The sequence below is a fragment of the Motacilla alba genome, chromosome 10 (genome assembly GCF_015832195.1).
Source record: "Motacilla alba alba isolate MOTALB_02 chromosome 10, Motacilla_alba_V1.0_pri, whole genome shotgun sequence".
NCBI lineage: Eukaryota > Metazoa > Chordata > Aves > Passeriformes > Motacillidae > Motacilla > Motacilla alba.
In genome coordinates, this window is record NC_052025.1 from 12,297,533 (window position 1) to 12,318,133 (window position 20,601).

The 20,601-nt window shown below is 39.4% G+C and overlaps 1 protein-coding gene across 1 annotated transcript in view; it reads right to left on the reverse strand.

The window, feature by feature from the left end:
• Window positions 1–244: 244 nt before the first annotated feature.
• The window catches only part of ABHD17C (abhydrolase domain containing 17C, depalmitoylase), a 30,792-nt gene continuing 10,435 nt past the window's right edge, over window positions 245–20,601 (reverse strand). The window contains exons 2-3 of the mRNA XM_038146922.1: window positions 7,115–7,294; window positions 245–4,027 (exon numbers count right to left, since the gene is read on the reverse strand). Of these exons, the coding sequence (XP_038002850.1) occupies window positions 3,808–4,027; window positions 7,115–7,294 (400 nt within the window). The 3' untranslated portion in view covers window positions 245–3,807. The remainder of the gene's footprint in view (window positions 4,028–7,114; window positions 7,295–20,601) is intronic.

Here is a 20,601-nt window from a genome sequence, read left to right on the forward strand (position 1 = left end):
CCCACCATCAAAGAGCCATCCCACCCTTACCCAGCGCTGGAGTACAAACGACTGCATTGGAGCTAAATTTCAGAGCTAGAATGTTTGGGGAGTTCCACATAGAAGGACATACAGAAATGAGTTAAATGGGCTTAACTGAGATCATTAGTTTGCTTTCACAGCAATAGACCTGGGGAAGAAAGTGTTTTCCGAGTGAGAACAATCAAGTTTCCGGCTGAACGAATAACCAGAGGAAGCAAGTACATTGGGTCTCTACTTCTATGTTTAGCACCATTTAGAAAAAGCAAATGCGATACAGAGTTCATAGATGAGTACAATGCTAAGCATAAATACAGGTTTGGGTATTTCGAGTTCCAGGGTCAGCACCCCGAGCAGAGCTGGCACAAGTTACAGGAGTGACATGGAAGAACGAGGAACAAAACCGCAGCAGAGGCGACACGAGTAACAGGCCTCCAGGTGAGCACACGTTAAATTTGTAACAGTTACATAAATTTTAGAAGGATACATATCAGAGTCCTTGGAAAACCACACCTTTGAAGCTGTAACAAATATTCTTCTCCGGCTTTTCCAAAGTACAAACACGAGACAACTACTGAGAGTAAACAGATGTACCACATCTTACCTTTCTGCAAACAAGCTGTACATCACCTGTGGCTGCACTACATGAACAAAAATGGTCAGTCACACAGGAAAAATGGACAGAGCATCCCCATCAACAACAAAATGTTAGTGATCACTCACACCTTTGGGAGACCCGTTGCATAATTTACCCAGGCACACAGAGCCATTTTTACAGTGACACCTTGATAGCTCTAAAATATGCATAACAAGTTCTTGTAAAGGCCCACATTATACATTTAAATTACAGCATGTTAGCAGTTTGCTGGAACAGACTATTTTTTAAGCCCAAAATTTGTTTTTCATAACCTCACATCATCCCCTTTCCTATTATCTAAAAATCAAAACATTTTTAAAAAATTTTAAAACCTTTTTTTCTTTAAAATAATGAGGACCTGAAATTCACTGTAAGGGATGAAACTGCATCTTTATGACTTGGCCACACTTTTTCAACTAAAAGTTCCAAGGTTGACCAGCAGTGTTTTGAAATGCTTGAAACTTTGATACAACTTTACAATACAAAGCAGCTCACTATTTGCATTTATTCTGTGCAGAGCATACATCAGAAAATTATAAAAAATTCAGAATTCATTTAAGAACTATTGGATTAGAATAGGGCTACAAGGAAAATTATTTAAGGGAAGAAACAGGTAAACAAATTACTGAATTAAAAGGGAGGGAAGAAGATCCATACCAGTGGATCAATGAGAGGTCATTAACATTTTAATTAAGAGCAAAACATCTGTGTTAGTTTAATGCAGATGAACTTCACAAACCAAACCAGACAATGCAGATGCCAGAAGACTGAGGCCCCTCTGAGAATAAGTTAAGAAGGAATTCAGGCAAATAAAAGATAGTACAGGTGGAAATCCATGTTCAGCCAGGACATTGTGAACTGTGCCTGCAACTGCAGAGACCATGGGACATAAATAACCATGCTGAATTCATATTCAGGGTTCTCATTAACTGAGGAATACTGGCAAAAAACCCAAAGCAAATGCAAAGATAAGTCACAAAATGACTTCAGAAGTTGGAAAAGTAGTAATCAAAAAAAAATTATAGGGAAAAGGTTAGAAATATCAGTTTGTTAAAGGGTAGCTATAGACAGTCACGAGGAGAAGAAACATTGCAGGCTGAGGTTTCTGAGCAACACAAAGTTCAATGTGGGTACCAAAAACCAGAGCTAATTAGGTAAAAATCCCCAAGTCACCACAGGGACAGGCTGACCCTTTCAACATCACCCTGAATACCTGTACCACACACAGCAGCTTGGCTTGCACAGGGCTACAGTCCCAGGAACAACACATGTAGGAATGGAAGAAAACCACTGTGGATTTATGAAGGTACAATAAATATATATAAAATCAGACAAGTATCTGGATATTTATTTAAAATACAGGAGGGAACTGCTGAGCTTGAGGTGGCGATTCGGCAAAACCTGATAGTTTTGGCTGGCAAAGTCACAAGAGAACTGCTGGGGGCCCTGCTGCTTGGGACAGTTAAAAGTCTCAACTAGATGACACTGATGCCCAAATCCAGTCCAAGGATCCCAGTGATGTGGCCCAGGATGCATGTCCTCATTTCACTGCAAGCGAAAATACAAGTTTTTCCCTTTTTGCAGTAATAGGGCCAAGGCAATAATCAAAGACAATGCACATTTGCAGCACTGAAAATTAACTGCAGGCCTGTTATAAGAATTCATAACAACTATGTTCAAATATTTCTTCCAGGCAATGAATCATGATTTTTCATTTCTTAGAACCAGCTGAACACCATTTAAATGTAACCTCTTGCACATTTGATTTACATACCCAGCTTACTCTATCAAGTAATGCTTTTACACTTTCCTCATGTATGAAAATTATGCACCAAATAAGATTCCAAACTTGAGCAAGCTCTAATCCATGCATCCTTTATTCCATTACAATCACTGTGTTGCTCTCTAGCAACAGGACACAAACTGCAATCAATCGCAATCAATTTATACAACAATCTGAGGCTTACAGTACATTTAAGGCCTTTAAATTTGGAAAAATTAGACCTATCCTAACAGTGTAACAATTTTTAAGTGTTTTGCATTTCTGATGCATAATCTGTGCGATTCCAGTGTCAAAGAATCAAATTACTTCTAAACTAAAAAGATCAGCTCAATGAAAATTTAGTTACATAATTCATCAAAACATAAATGTGTAAATTCTATTTTTTTTTCTTGTCCTGGAAACTTTATAAAACTTTAATAGCAAAATAATATAGGGATAAAAACATATTTTAACAAAATGTATTCAATCATATACAAACCAGAATTTTGCAGTTTATTGTAACTAGACTTAAATTAAAACTACCAATTAAGAATCTATGCACAATGTAAATTCAAATATGTACAGTACTTTTAAAAAGTCTACAGGAATGCTTTACAGAAGGAAATGTCTGTTATGGCTATTATTCAGACAATCTGAATATTAAAATGAGTTTTCTAGTAGTAAATTTACACATTTATTTTTAAACAAAAGCAGTTTTGTCCTTAGATCCTTTAAGAATATTCCAGTTATGTTTATACAACTAATGGAGAGGTCGTTACAGAGTTTAGCCCCATATAGTAGTTTGTTTAATTTCAGGTAAAAGTATATTTAAATAATTTACTTGGGAAGATCAGTAAGTTAACAAAAGAACACTAGAAGGGAGGAGGGGGAACTTCATCACAATAACTTTCCAGTTACAATACCACAGCTAGCAACTTCACAGAGAAAGTACTCCCTTAGATTGAACCCATGATTGCTCAGAACAAGCTGTAGCTCATAACAGTTGTGTTCTCCACTCCGAGAACACAATGGGGAAAAAGTCTTTGCAGGACAGAATTATAAATGATCTGAAGTGAGACAGAGAAAACTGATCTTCGATTAATACAGCACTAGGTAAAAAGTGTCCCCATAAGCAGCTAGGATTCCCACTTCCTTCAGGGCAATGAAGCTAAAAATTGTTGGAATTACAGTAGTTGACCATATTTGTGTGCATTAGTAGAATCATTTCCAGATAGAAAAGACAAATTTCATCAGATGTTTGATTAGAACACCCTCAAGACAGGGTATTTCTTCATAGTATAAAGCTATTACAGCTATCCAGTTAAAGCATGTGCAAAACCAGGTAATTTCTTCCGTTCACAGTAACTGAGGTAAAATCAGGTAGGCTTCTTCAGGAGTTGGGAAGTTCATGAGATATGAACTGTTTTAGTCTCTCTAAGTACTGTGCATAAAGCTCTATGTCATTATGCCCAGCCCCTTCCACCCAGAGGGGCTCTACTGCTCGTGGACATCGCTCGTACATGGCCAGGCCATGGGAGAAATCGATCACCTCGTCTTCGGTACCGTGGATGACCAGCACAGGAGAGGTCACTTTAGAGATCTTGTCAATGCTGGGGGAAGGAAAAGAAAGACACAGCTCAGTTTGGGGCTTTCAGTTTCACATCATTAGAGAAAGCCAGCTTAACTGTTGCCACACACAACCCAGTCACCACAGCATGTTTTTAAATGGCTGCAGACCACTGGAATTGCGCACAAGTGAAATGGGACAAGGCTCATTCCCAAAACACACGTGAAAAAGGACCTTGCATTGCCATCACCACCATCCCACCAGTGCTGACAGCAACAAGTCTGAGTGGGCAGCATGCAAATAAAGTTTGGCACCCAAAAATCCCCCACCAAAAGAGCTACTGTATCTATCACACAAAGCACTGTGAGGCAAGTAAGATTCCCTGGGACATTCTGCAAGCATGGACTCTTCTCGCATGACACCTTCCAATTTAACAGCTTAGGAACTAATTAAATACATTCCAGTCATAAGATTTCATTAACAAAAAAATCTTTCGCTCTTGGAGCTTGAAATTGTCTTTGAACCCTCAAATTAAGCAGATTCAGCTAAAGGAAAACAATCTGTTCTATTGATTGTTTAAGTTCAAACAATGAAATAGAAAACTGTTGCAGAAGAGCATTACACAGGGATATTTAACTGCAAACCACAGAAATCACACAAGATTTTCCTCTATGTAACCAGCCTCTTTGCCAGCTATAACTGTAAAGTGGCTTTAGAGTAATATTTTTCCTTTTGTCCAGCTACCTTTAGCAGACCAATATAGCTTGAGACTACCTGCCACAGGAAAATGGGTTCTGAGGGAAGAGAAGAGTGACAAAGGCCCCTTCCCACTGAAGAGGTCAGGCCAGAAAACCCCAATTATGAAGCATCCTGGTAGCACAGGAACTTGCAAGCAGTGAAAAGCAGCTTTCTCTGACTCTCCTCACACAGGCCCCAGCTTCTATTTCCAGCCAGCCATTTCATGCTGGTAGTTACCAGTGATTCCAAATCTGTGTAGAGACACCATGTGCTAATGAACTCTCAGCTTTCTACCTGCTCCACTTCCATCAACAAATGCAGGAATGTGGAGAAATGAGTGCTAGTACTACTCAATTTTATGGGAGGATAAATCTATTTCTTTATGGTAGCAAATAAAAAGTGTTTGGATTTTCCTGCTCCTGAAGAACAAGAAGGCATGCAATTTTGGCATGACCATTGATTTTACAAAATGATCAAGACTGCTTAAAATTATTTAAAAAATACAAATGCCAGCATACCCTGACTTAAAAACAGGTTCAAAAAAGTTTTATGAAAATTTAAAGTTAACTAAAAAGATGTAAACTGAAGCACTAAGCCTCACACTTACAAACCTCAACATTTAGCATCTGCCATTGGTACTCCAGTGAACAGCTGAGTGTAAACACATTTCTGTCTCTGTTTCTATAGCTGTCAAAAAACCCCAGGTTTCATGCCATTTAAGGTACTATTTAAAATTAAAATGCAGCCTTATTTCACTTTTCCTGTGCGAAACTTGAGCGGTGTGCAACTACACTGGCTCAACATAAAAAAGGCATGAGACTAATGCAGATTTTGTTTTTCCCCATAATTTTCATCCCAAAATTAGTACCATAGCCAAATGTAAATACTTTACAATCAATATGCTGTATAAACTGAAGTTTTAAGCCCATGAAAGGTCTGGTATAATAGATCTATCAGCTAAAACAGCTACAGAGATGTTTATGCATAATTTTTGTGGCTAGTCACTACGTTCTCATTTACTGTAGGAAACCCCTTTCACTTCACTATTCATATAATGAAACATTTTTTTTCACATATATTCACAGACCATTAAGCCAGATAATATTTATATTTTGCAGAAAATTGGAAGGTGTCCCATTGCCAAGTCAGCGACTCATAAAGCAGTACTTAAACTGCACATTAGCCTTACTTAGTATTCTCAGCCACACAGCTCTGCAGCTAGAAAAATCTACAGAGACCAAATTCTCATGGAGTCCCAACATAAAATGCACATAATAGCAACTCACTGTAGGTGCACACAGAACTATTTTGTTTCCCACTGAGAAGACAGACAGTTGAGCTGCACACACTCATAAAGAGCACTGCTGTTTATTTTCACTGCTCCCAGTACCAGGGAAGTCAGACTGACAGCAATGAACAGCTCAGCAGGGCAAGAACAAAATACTCAAGTGCTACAGCACATCCCTGTCACTGTCCCCCTTCCCACTTTTCTTTTTAAAACTGTTATTTGATTTGGCTGGTAACAGCTAATCACTGTTACTTCTGTAATCAGAGCTATGTCTAAGGCTTTGTTTTTTCCTCTCTTGCAGAAGCATTTGTAAATATTGGATTTCAGGTTTGAGGATGATGAATGAGCTGGAGTATAAGTGCTTCAAATTCAGTCTGCACCTCCAACAAGTTAATTAATTAACTAATAATATGTTTGGAAGGATTCTAAACATGGGGACTGTGAGAGCCACTATTATTTCATCACCACTCCTTCTAGCTGTTCTGGCATATGGATTTTTACCTACAGACTCCCACAGGTGCTAATTTTAATCTGTTGTAACCAAAATAAAACAAAAATAAGAAATGCAATGACTACTCCTTACTATACTTATCACAAGCATGACTTTCTGAAGTAAAGCCAAATTTTGACCAAGACTTTAGTGAGTGTCTGTTTTATCTTCTCCCCTCCACGGACCATTAAGCTTTTTATTTGTCTTCCCCTGTCCTGCTATAGAGAGACTGGCTTCCCCTCTCATATTCTTCCATAACTTAAACTGGATCAAATAAGAAGTTCTAAAAGATTCACAGAATATCTGCTGCTCCCATGACCTCTACTATTTCCAGGTCTGTTGCAATTGTTTTTCCTGTGAAAACTAGACTATAAAAGCAAATGCTTTATCTTAAAACCAGTTGTATATAATTTTCTAGAGCTTCTTAAAACAAGCTTAATATCTTCTAAAAGATGGGACAGGGACTTTGTTTTGGTCACAAAATCAGGATCCTTCAAGATCCCCCCCAGGGAGGAACAAATACAAGTCTCAGTATCTACTTACACCACCAGTCCCTTTTAAACACCTCTAGAGCATGGGGAGCACAGAGCACCCCTTGCAGCAGTGACACATACCTTGGGAAAGCATCAAAGCAGTAGGTTTTCCTGGTGTCAGGGAAAGCCACCCGTAAGCCAGACATCAGGGGAGAATGGAGGATCACAGCTGCACACTCGTACCGAGATGCCAGGTCTACTGTAGGGACAGTACCAATGCTCTGGCCATACAGGATAATGTTCTCAGGACTGACACCATACCTGCAGAGAAAAGACAGATCCCTTTAAAACAAAAAAGCCAAAACACAACATATTTCACATCCATTGAATACAGAAGAGAACACATTGATAGTAGAAAATAATTTGTGTACAACATGTCTTTTTGACAGTCTACACCATCTACAGTGCTGTGGGGTCACTGCTGTGACAATGGAAAGCAAACTCTACTTATAGTTTAGGCTATACCCCATGTACATCTGGAAGGTTTCAGTTTCCTTACAAAGCTGCTTGCAAGGTGTATAGCAGGCCTTGAGGATACTCAACTTTCAAGCAGCTAAATGATTTGGTATGTGCCAAAAGAGAAAATTAAAATGACAGTAGACGAAACACCAATTAATAATTAAAACTGAGAATAATCCAGTACTAATTGTCCAATTACAGGCTGTCAGGACTGCCTTGTTTCATGATGAAGTATAACTAGACTGGATTGTAGCCTCTGTGAAACTGAAATTTTCTTAATATTTTTATACTGCTGAGCATAAGGGTGCTTTTGGCATCTACTGTTATATGAATAAGCAACTGTATAAAAATATCTCTCAGGAGTAAAATTTTATCCTCTTGGTAACCAAGCAGCAGCTGATGCTGGCAGTCTGTCACCACAGCCACAGCCTGATGTTTTTAAAGAGATGTTGTGCAGCTTTTTTAGCAGATTTTATTTTTCTCCCTTAGTGTTTTAGACACGGTCCAGCACACAGCAGGGCCTGGCTGACTTGGTTAACAGGACCTTGGAACAAAATCTTGGCATCACAGACGTCGTTCCAGCTGCTGGGTGGAGAGGGCTGGAGGCATGCACCCCAAAGGCACCACATGCATCCAGCCCATCTGCCAGCTGTTGCATCATATTAAAGACAGGAAGAAATGCAAGAGCATCAGGGATACACAAGAAAACAGGACTGGAACATGATCACCTACATCGCATTCCAGTGGGCATGGAATGATATTAATGCTGGTAGGTTTTGCAATGCCATCCTGAACTGCAGTATCATGATAAATGTGATGTTACCTTAATAAAAGGTTTACAATATAAGCAGAATGTAGAAACAGATGTTTGAATGAGAATCACAGGATAACAGGACAGCATAGGGTGGCAAGACAATTCAACACATCCAATTGTCTTAGTATGGCAATTTATTTCCAACACTGATCAGCTTTAGACTCACCCCTTTTGATGTTATTTTGTTTCTTAAGACATTTCATATTGTAAGGGGAGAAACTTGCTGTTGTGGCAATAGGAAATCCTGAGAAAAATCTGTTTCATACTATGCCAGGTTAAGTCAGATACAGTCTACAGCATCATTTAAAAAGCCCAGAGATACATCTAAATTTAAAGTAGCCCTTCATCACTACAACTATTCAGTATCCAACTGAAAGGAAATGTGACAATCTGGACAAAATGAATAATTGTAAAAGGGTATTAGGACACTCAGTTAGTGCACTCTTAGCCTATCGTTAGAGCAAATGTCTTTTCTGCTTTACATTCCTACTGACTGACAACTAAAAGCATCTCTGGGGCTGTTTTATTTAGGGACAGTTCCCTTTTTGAAGACAGAAGACTAACTGTAACAGATTTATCTTTTTAAGCCCTTTACCATTAGGTCATCACTCAGCAAGAGAGATACGGAGCTTACCACAAACATCAGCAGAAACAGCTACATGTAATATTTATTTATCCTGAGGCCAAAGGACACAGGACAACTCACGAGCAAAGGCCATGAATAATTGAGCTGTGCAAGGTCCTCAGAGCTGAGGGCCAGGGCTTGGTCTGTGATCCTCCATGTTGTCACAAACACTGCCCAGTGGTGACTCAGCAAGCCCAGGTACAAACCCACCTGGGGGCTTTCTCTTTAAAACACAATGCCCTTAAAGCACAGGCTGGGTCCCTCCCTCACTCTCTGCAAACTTCCTTGTGTTAGATCCTTGCACAACAGAAGCAGTGATACAGAAAGTGAAACGGAAGAGGGGAAGAGCAGACATGGGTAAGAAGGCAGCAACGAAAGGGAAACTGGGTGACACAGAAAAAGGGAAAGAATATGGTAGAAAAAGGCAAAAGACAGTCTGGAAAAGGAGGAATCGTGTTACAGTCTGCTCTCCTATTAAGGAAGAAAGTCTTTCCACCAGCTAAACAGCAGCCCCTAAAAATAACTTCCTTGAAACACACAAGCTTTGGTCTCTGTGGAAACAGAGCTCCATCCGACGGAGCAGGAGAGCCAAGGAAAATTTCTGGATATGCTTGGGCACTTCTCCTGTGGAGCCCCATCAGAGAGTTCTAAACAAGCAGGGCAACACAGAAATGTGGAAACCAGCCTTCAGCAAAGCCACAGCAGGAAACAACTCAGTCACCATGGGCATATGCAAAACCCTGCTTTGACAAAGGGGGAAAAAAGAGAAGAAAAAAGAGCAGGCATGCTTTTCTTCCCAAAGGGAACTCCATTACTGAGAACTGCAGCTACTGCTGTGTAAATGATGCAAGCATTTCTCCTCCCCCTTACCCACAAACACAGGTGGCAAAGCTCAAAGTTCTCCAGCCTATTCCAGTCTCAATAAACCACAACTACATGGTGTGGCTTACACACTCCATTTGTGTGTGCAGAAACCTTCACAGCAACCTTCACAAGCACTAAGCTCCCTGTAACTAGAGCTTCAGGCCAGGTCTAGCTAAGGCCCCAAAACACCCCACAGTCTATAATAACAGTAGTTTGGGTTTTGGGTTGTTTTTTTTTTTTTTTTTGCCCTGTGTTTCTGCCTCAGTAAATAGAAATGAGGTTTACCAGCAATTCCGGTCTCCCCATGCTAACATGAACTACGTGCACAGAAGCTGATTCTTAATAAGAGTCCACATCCCAGACGCTTCTACTTATTCCAGAGTAATAAGAGACCTCAGTCATGCCAGCAGATCAGTGGGATACAGGAAACTGGGAATATTGCTGGCAGAGAGCCCTGCAAAGGAGGATGAGGTGCTGCTTCTAGCTGCCCTGCTTGGCTGTATGGCTGTGGCTGGGGCCATGCCCCACCTCAGTTTCCTCACACAACAGCAATGAGGGCATCAATTGCCATGCAAAGTACCTCAGACTTTCTGGATGACAGCCCTATGTGCAAACCATATATTATCTCAAAGCATCTTTAATTATGAGCCTAAGATACTGAATCCCTGCTCCCCCCAGGGCTGCAGCTTTGAGCCACGGAGCTGGAAAGTTTACCATGGCTATTTTTACTCACTCCTTGCTCAGTGCAGAGTGCCAGTGGAATGCTGCTGCGGGGACTCCACAGTGTCACAGCTGAAGCCCTGCAATGTTCACAGCCAAAGCTGCCAGTTCTCAAAAGTGCCAAATACATATTCATTAGCAAGGCCAGTCCTTTTGCCAGGCTTACTGAATCCACTTGTATTTTCAGTTTGAATTTTTATGTTAGTTGCTGTCCTTTTACCCCTTACCTGAGCAGGAAAGCACAGAGAGCAGCCTGTATAAAGCAACAGCAATAAATTAGTTTTCAGAAACTGTCTTTGCAGATTACTTTGATGGCACAAACCCCACTCCATAATGCTGTTGAGCCTTAGTGTTGAACTGCTGTGAAACTAAGGCAGGGACTGATGGGTGAGTTCTTCCTTACAACACATAAAGTACATAAATTTACAAGGCCAGGAAAATGAGGTAACCAGCTCCTGCATTCTCACAAGGGGACTGAGTCTGAAACTGGGCACTCCCTTCTCCAGCAAACACCAATTAAATAAATCATTTTCAAGACACAAAGAAAATCCAGCATGCATCAGGAATAACACAAATCATGTCCCGATTTGGAGGAAATTGTGACTTTTAGAGTAGCTTTACTAGAACATATGTGAACTCAGCTCTTCGTAACCTATTCAAGTCTGTTTCTTCCTGTTTGCACAAACCCATTTGTCACAAAATACTATTTATCACCGTTTCAAAATGCATTATCTCTAAGTTTAATAATCCAGAGAAATGTAGATCACTTGTTAAGAACCACAGATAGGTATTTCCTAGCATCATTATACACTTCCATAAGATATCCATGTGTACTTTCATAAATAAGTGGCTATTTAATCCTGTATGAATCTAAAAATCTAATTTTGGGAGTAGAAAGGAAAACAAAAAATCCTCAATTAGGTAAGTCACACAGCAGATTTCATATATTGAGTATGATTTTATGTTTTGTGACTTTTACATTAAAATAAATCAACACTAGCAACTTAGTCAATAATGATTATTGCAAGAAATTTACAATATCAGATCAAAACACTGCATTTTGCATTGTACTTCAACAAGTACCACTCCAGCATGTCAGCCAAAATATCAGAGAAATTACAGCAGATTGTCAGTCTAAATGCCAACATGAAATTGAGAGGAAGGCATTAGATTAAGGATTTTTTGAGTTAACCCTAACAACTGCCAAATGAGAAGAATCAGATTTCAGGATTCACAGGAAACCCTGGCACACAAAAAGTGTCCCTGTGCCAGTTTCTCCAGTCTCCTCGAATTCACACAAACACAGGTCTAAAATTCTTCACTGTTTTACTGACACTGACTCTTTAAATCATGAGATTTCCTCCTTCTCTACCTTCTTCCTCTCCAGGCCTACAAGTGCTATGCAATTCAAGTTATGGTACACCACACTCTATTTCACTTCACATTTTCATGGAGCTAAGAGCCAAAACTGGGTTGTACTCTGGCTTATAAAGCTGCAAAAGAGAGAGACCAATTTTTCTGGCCTATGTCCCAGCACACTGTCACAGATGCAGACAAGTAATTCCACAAATGTGTTCACTCTCAAAATAATTTAAATGGCTGACAGAGAAATTTAATCAAGGACTCCACCATAGTTTTATATCACTATTACTTTTACTACCACACCAGAGAGTCATTTGATTATGCCATGGAGAAACCCCAGTGCTAACCAATATAAGCTGATAATGCAATTACAGAATGAACCTTTGATTCTTGAAAATGCCCTCTTACAGGCAATTTTGGATGTTATTAGTAAATATCACACTCCTACAGGCTTGCTGGACTCTGTGATTGCAGCACTAATCCAGTGATGTACCAGCTCCTCTTTTCATATCAATAATAAATGGATCAAGTAGAAGCAACTTCTAGGCACTTCTGAGGATGACCATTTGCCCTGCAGTAACTTAATTACACCAAAGCATAAAATCACTGCAGCTGGTTCTTGATTACTGCCCTGTGACAATCAGTGATCTGTTATCAAACACTGGGAACTGTGCTCACAGTTCAACCAAGTCCTGACAAGGATATTGAGTATCACTGGGAGCTCAAGCATCCATGACAAAAGCAGGGATCTACACATTGCTGGCTAGTGAAGCCACTGCAAGTTTGCCCTGAACAACGAGGGTAGGTAAAGGTAAATGGCATTTCATGGCATTCTCTAGTACAAGCTGTAATGAAATTAGATTTTAAATTAACTGAATTATGCTAATCTGCACTGAGTGGCTTTGGGGTGACAGCTGGATGACTTGTTTTTTTATCCAAATAATACCAGTTTGTCTAAAAATTGTTCCTTTTTGAAATACAGCCTTAAGTCACCTTTTGTTCGTCTGCCTCAAACATAGGATCCTGAAGTTGTCATGTTTCATAGTGGGAAACACATTCTCTGACTAAAGTTAAACTGCTCAGGACTCAGAGCAAGCCAAGTACTCTTGAACAGTAAATCCACACCCCTCCTTTCCCCACCCCCCCAGCTTCACCCTTATCAGGAACTTCCTTTTCCCCCAGGCAAAAACCAGGCAATCTGTGTTGGCAGATCTATTTATGTTTTTAAGGAACTAAAAAGTAAAACCTCCTTTGTTTTGTCTTGCACTAAGGACTCAACTGTATTTGTAACATAACTTTTCTCCACCACAATAATTCAGGATACTGATTTTGGTGTTTGGTTTATGATAGACTGCTCATTTGTCTAGGACATGAACTAGCAGTTTTATGTATAAACACCAAACACATTTGGAACAGTTGTTTCTGCCTGACTGGGGGTTTGTTGGTTTTTTGTTTGGTTTTTTATTTCCCTAGATAGCAGGGAAGCAGGAAATAGAGTTTTCATTAAATGTGCACTGAAATTTAAGCAGGAACTGGTGCCACAGGCATGCTGATGTAATAGAATAACTTAGCCCCTACAAGCATTAATTCTTTCATATTGAGTGAAAGCAAGAATGCCACTGACAAGCAAAAAGGACTCTTGTAAAACATCCAAGAAAAAAGAGCAACGATGTGGCTGAGGCATCTGTTGAACTCCTACCTTTACCATTCCACTGACAAAAGGAGAATAACACTCCAAACTCAGTGCACACTCATGCAATGAGAGGGAGTGAGCACCTTCCTAAATTAATTCCTAAATAACCACTTCTAAATGTTTATTTCTCTAATCACAGGAGCAAATGCAGACCTGTATTTTCACTGTAAGTTGAAATACAAGAAGCTAATGGAAATAGGACCTAAATACATGGATATATCAGAACAAAATTCTCACTGACCCCCACTTTCTTTGCTTTATCACCCTGAAAAACCAACTCGAGTTCTGCAGACAGCACTGGCACAAGATTATAGTTTTGAATTTGAACAAACATGGGAGCTCATAGCTTTCCTGTTTCTTCCAAAGTGCTTCTTTGAACAAACATGGGAGCTCATAGCTTTCCTGTTTCTTCCAAAGTGCTTCTTAGATCAATCTTGATTCACACCATTTAGTCCCATGCCACAACAGGTAAATGGCATATAAAATTAATTTTTTACTCCAATTATTTTAAAAATAGAGCACTGGAGTTAAGTTTAATGAAGTATTTTGCATTTAATTAAGATGGTCTGTAGCAAATAAACCTGGAGTATGAAGACTGGAAACTTTTGCTGGCTACTGAGAACTGTTCTTCATGACCACAGCATAAATAATTCACAAATACTCAACCAGCTACTTCTAGTATATACTCTTTACTGCAGTGTACAAAACCTATCCAGTCATTCTCTGAGGTACATTTAAATACTGACACAGCAGAAAAAAAATCAGCTATTTTCAGAGAAGAGCTCAGTCTATAGTATCTTCTGAAGGAAGCCATTATCTTCACCCTCAATGTCTATCTCATCTCTCTCCTGCTGGGGTATTTTTACTGCAACTGCATAATAGCCTATGCTCTAATACAGCAAAGCTAAGATAGATGACTACTCTTCACAACACTTGATGTCACATTAAAACTTCAACCATCTTTTTACTGTTGCAAAAAGGCTCCACTTTTGGGTATCCTACACTCAAAATCTGAAAAATAAGGTAAACTACTCGCTATAATTGTCCACCTAGTAAGGGTTGTTATGAAAAACAAGATTTTATGATATCCACATGCATTAACACATTACCTTCAAATGTAAAATCTTCAGTTAAAACAAGTATGTGTCAACTAACACAGAAACTGATTCCCTAGGAGACACTAAGCAAGCCTGAGTGCAAATACTAATACTGCTTATGCATTCCCACAAGTTTTGTGCTTTCATAGCTGTTTCTTTGATTTCAGCTACTTCCAAACTGGAGAGCCTCGTCTTATTCCTGAGGCTGAAACTGCACAGTGAGCCAATGCCTTTTGGCTCATCTCCCAAGCCCATCACATCACCCTCCTCACCAGCCTTGGCTCAGCACTGGGAAACTGAGGGTTTACAAGCCTGGAGGAAACAATCCTGCAGCTCTCCCACAGTTCTCAAACCATTTTTGTTCAGGAGCACTGTCGTCTTCTTCTGGTTTTTGCATTATTTATTGGAGCCCCTCTGACACCTGTCTCGAGCACTGCTCTTGCCGGGACTCTTCACATCAAACACCAACTCTTTGATGTATTTCCCTTATCCCTACACACCTGAAGCTCCACGCTGAGGTGAGGCCACCCTGCTGTGGCACTTATTGCCATGAGCTGCACCTAGGCAAGGCTTAAGCCTCTGACTCATGAGCTGGGATTATTCCTGGGAGGAGCACAGTGGCTTCTGACCAGAGCTGCTGCCTGTTCCACCCATCTCTGATATTTCTCCCCTTCCAGCTGCCCACAAAGCAGGGAACAACTGCTCCAGTGCACAAACCAGGATAGGCAAGACAAAAAAAAATGGCTCCAGTTAAGTTTCCTTTCAATGTATCAGGCTGTAGTATCTGAAAATAGCTATCACTCTAGAAGCACAGAACAAAACAAGACTAAACCTAGACCGTAATGGATCAAACTGCAAAGCTCACCAAAAATGTCTTACCAGAAGGTTTGCACAGCTGGTTAGTCACACACACTGTAACTTCATAAAAAATATATATTCCTGACCTAAGGATCTTAAACTGGAAGTATATCTGTAAATTTGGCTGAAGGCAGTTAGTTGCCTGGATGCTATAGCAGCATTAAATGGTTTTCTCTTGCTGGAATTAATACTTTGGAGACTAATATTTGGAAGATTAGGTGAAAAAAATTTCAAAGCAGAGCACTCAGAAACTGATATCTACAGAACTTGGCCCTTGAACTGCTCAGATAATGAATCCCACCACTCTTTGAGTTCAAAATATTTTCTTTTGTGTGGGGGCCTTCTGTTTGTGGTTTGTCTGTTGCTTGTGCTTTTTTCCATTCTTGCCTTCCTTTTGCATGCTCTTTTATCTGTTTACTGTAATTTTGTTTATGCTTCAGTCTCTAAGTAAAAGCTATTTCATCTACAGGTTTTACTAAGATTGTCACATTCTCAAATATTAGCAGCATTAAATTACTTGGTTTTGCTACGATTATTTGATATAGCTGACAAGCCATTAAATGTGAAATATGTGGCACTGATACAGCATTTTCCTTACATCACTTACAGACAACTGTAGCTGTATCTAAAGCACAAGCTGGTAAAAAGAAAAAAAAAAAATATCCAAGTGTTAGCTCCATAATGCTGACAGAGGAGAACAAAGAAAAAATTGAACTGTCTACACAAACAGCAGGTGCTCGCATCCAAAATCCTATTACAGCCGACATTTTCACACTGTTCTTCAAAGACCCCTGCAAATCTGAATGCTGTCTCTCCCACAGAGCACCAGAGCTGGAGTCCAAGAGGATTACACAGGAGCTGGAATGGATAAGGCCTTGCAGGAATGCAAAGCAGACAAACTGGATGCAGTATTTCTTCCATGCAGACGCATTAGTGTAGCTCAGGCAGTGATTTGAGTCTCCAAGAGAAAACAGACAAGGGAGCAGAAAGGCAGGATGGAGAACAAGAATGGCAGAGAGGTCCTGATACAGAAGTGATCCATGACAGCAAACTGGTCCAATGTTCCTAAAAAGAATCAACAGCAGATGAAGGCATGTGTCCCCAGAACATGAGTCTTTTAGCAGCCAGCACTGTATGAAGATGACTCAGCTGGCAGCAGGATTTCTCTCTCCTTTATGGACTTAGACTAATATGCTCAAGCACTGCAGAAGAACCAAGTTATTAGGTGAGAATGAGCTCCTCTCAAAGAAATGCAGCATCTCAAACACTGAAGGGCTCTGTAGAGAAGCCCACTGCAGAAGTGTTGCAGTTTGTGTTATCCAGGAGGCCATACATCCTGCTTGGATAGCCCTCCTTCAATTCCCTGGAAACATTTTGTGTTTCTCTGAGTTACTCTAACCATTTGCACAGCCTTGAAGAAAGACAGTATTCTCTTTTGATTTAAGAATCAAAACAATAGGCTCTTCCTCTGCAACGACATGTCTCGTGAATCATAAATAGGAAAAAAATCCTACTTGGTTAAATGACACTGTAACCTCTATTTTCCCCCACCCCATGGTAAGTGGAGAAAACACATACCAATTTTTTATTTGCTCAAAACACTGAGCTTTGTCACAGTGTGAATCTGCATATGTTTAAACATCTGCTTTCAAAAAGTGCCAAATTCACAGCCTTACAGAAAAATACAACTCTCCTGATGCATCTCTCCTGTCTCTCTCAATTATCCATTTTCAAGTGGATTCATTAAATATTCCAGCAAATACCAAGAATGATAAGTGGCAAATGGAAGATGACAGTCATTTCATGAAAGCAATTTATTACCTGAAAAGATTCATCCAGTATCTTTTCAGAGACAAGAAAACCTCAGTGTTCTGGCTTTTTCTATACCATTTTTATATTGGCACTCTTGACTTTTAAATCAGACTCATCTATTCCTTTCTTCCCAAGCACCCTCATCTTGTACATGTTCCTTTAATGAACTTTTAGCACAATCAATGTTCAACCCCCAGTAACAGTCAATATAAACCTAAGATGATTAAAAAAATATATAGCAATCACCAGGATTAACAGTACCATATGTTTTAGAACAGCAGACCAGAGATAACTAGTTCAAAGCTTAAAAATCAAATTTCCTATCCACAGCCTTTATCACCACAAACCCAGGGGCTAAATCCCTCTTCCTTTCTCACAATAAATACTACTTAGAATTCTGTACAATAAGATTCAGCACAGAGTCAGTTTCTTCTGTGTAGTTATGTTTGGTTAGAGTGCTTATAAAACCCGCTTTGTGCTCACTAAGAAAGTGAAAAGATAGCACCAAAAAAGTAATTTTTTACAGAAACATACACCTGCATTTAATGATATGTAAAAACATAAAGCACCAGTAAACTTAACCAGTCTTAAAGCCACAAATGTTGTTCTAAAAAACGGGAAGAGTACATCTGTACATCTAGAAAAGGACTAGCTTTCTGAAACTCAGATGAGAAAATTCAGTCCTGAAACCAGGTGATAGACACTTGTTCAGCTTATCCTGCTGTCTTATCTGGGATCATCAGAGTCTATGGAGTAAAAGACATTTTGCCCAGATTGTGTAAATCAAGGTTTCTAGAATGATCAAAGAGCACACTTGGAGACTTCATTTTCTGCCAACACACCTAGTTAATAGGGCCAATTGCTTTTGTAGTTTTTATAGTGAAAGATTTCTTGCTAGTCAACTTTTTCCTCTCAAAAAAGGATGCTTACCAAGCAATTACCAGCTATGCCACAAGAAGCAGAAGTACCTCGAAGTGGATCAAGGACAACTGTTAATGTAATCACTTAAGGTCATTATTTCAGATGATGCTAAAGGTAGAAACTGATCTGCACCTACATCTTTGAAATTTAAAAGAATAAAAAAGAGAAGAAAAGCAGCTTCTGGAAGTTATTCATGCCCCTATTTGCCTCTGTCTCTGACGCAGTCCTTGTAAAGCATGTAGGCTCCCTGCTTGACTGCATGCAGGATCACCACAGAACAACTGGTTATGCAGGAAAAAATGTTAGCAATTCCTGTCCATGCCACACCGGCACTTCACTGCCTCCCAATAAACCAGCACAGCATAAAGAAGTCTCGTACTGCTGGAGTTTCTATTTTTGAAATAAAAGATAACAGCACAGTGCTTGGAAAAGAAGTGTATTAATGTCTGTGTTACTACTCAAGTTGGCATTTGGCCATGTAGGTTTTCTGCAGTTCACCATTTCACAATATGGACCCTTTCAGTCACAAGCTACTACTCTTCACTCCTCCAAAACACATTTTTCCTATTTAGCTCCGCACAGTTCCATTTTACAGTTCCAATGGAGATCGTGTCTCCCTTTCTCCTAATACCATAAGGTTTCCAAGAGAGAGGCAGAAGAGAAATATGGTATGAGAATTTAAAAAAAAATTAAGGAGGAAGTCTGGCCGGTTCTACAGTGAAGAACAGGAAAGAACATAGTTCACATGGCCCAGAAACACCAGGAATAGTGGCAAGATGAAAAACAGAGTAACAGACAACAAACAATGCCTGCTAAATCCTCCTCTGCCTCTCAAAATTCCAGTAACTAAATGAGCTAAGTTTAAGCTAACACTGCTACCTTTTCTTTGAATTAACTCTCTAATTAATGTACTAAAAAAAGAAAAATAGAAAATTATTGTAAAAGTCAACCAAAGAGAATAATAATCTTAAGTGCAATTCCTCCAGCTGCTGAAATGCAACAAATTTAGAACTTTGTCCAGGTAATAAATATCCACGATACTTAGGGTTTATGTTCTTTATTTTGAATATTAGAGTGGATTTTTGGATGGAAAGAGTAATTTCCTGAAATAATTGGAAGGTGCCAGATCCTATTTGTGTCAATAATGTCTGTTCAATGCTCTACACAAAATGATCTATAGATCTTAGATGAGCTTTGACAGAAGGACATCCAGTTTGGAAGGGTGGGATATTTGGCACCAGATTCCTTTATCTCAGGGTAGAAAAGAACTCAATAAATCAAGGAGACTTTACAACCCACTCGCTCTCTACAAAACTCTATGAACATTTGGGATTTATGACAATATTATCTTTCAAGATCTATCAAAAATTCAGATCCAAATTATCTTCAAGTACGTTCCATCACCTTCATTTTTTATTAATGTAAATACAAATCAGAACAATTTCTTTTTCTAAAAGCCAACTTTGTGCCTCGTATTCCTTTACAGATAGTAATTTCTACATTATCAGATTGATTTTTAGTACGAATTTCAAAGAGAGGATAAAGAACTAATTGTACTGGGTCTGTGCACAGCAGTCTTTAGAAGTGAACATCACATTACATGAATAATTAGCAAGAGTTCAAGGGAGAGGGCAGACAGTTTTGCTATCAGAGAAACAGAAGGTTGGAAGCTGGCAGAGACAGAGCAAGTCAAAACCTTTTAGGCCCACTGGACAGCCTTAAGGTTGAAACCCCACTTGATATCTTAAACTGCTGTAGTGACTCCTGAAAGGGCGCTGCTTCTTGCATCAGAAAGCGCTGCCTGCAGCACATGGTTAACTGCAGTGTATTTATTAACCAGTGTGAGCAAAGGTTACATGTTCATAAACCCCTACACATAAAAATAGCAAAACTGGAGCTGAAACATTACCCCACCTCTTCCCACAAGGCTGGTACTTTTACAGTTTGTTAAACTTGATGAGATGCTCACATCCAGACTGAAACAGTAACTTTTTCTGTAACATTAACACATATTAAAGCCCATGCTTCATCAGAAAAAAAGACAAGCTTTTTGCAGTAGGGAGCTACAACAAAAAAATGTGCAATACAACTTAAATATGCAAGCTGAGGTATATTTCAATCTTAGTGGAAGAAGGAAACTGACTGGCTCTTAAGTAGCTGCCTCAAGGTAAGCATTGTCCAGGGAACACCTCCAAAGTAAATATTACATGAAATTAGCTACTTCTTTCAAAAAAATCCAAAACAACACTTAAAACAGACAAACACCTTTGTGAGAAATGAAGTTCTAGACAACAAATAGCATGTTGGAAAACACTTTTGTAAATTTGCCCTGGAGAACATGCT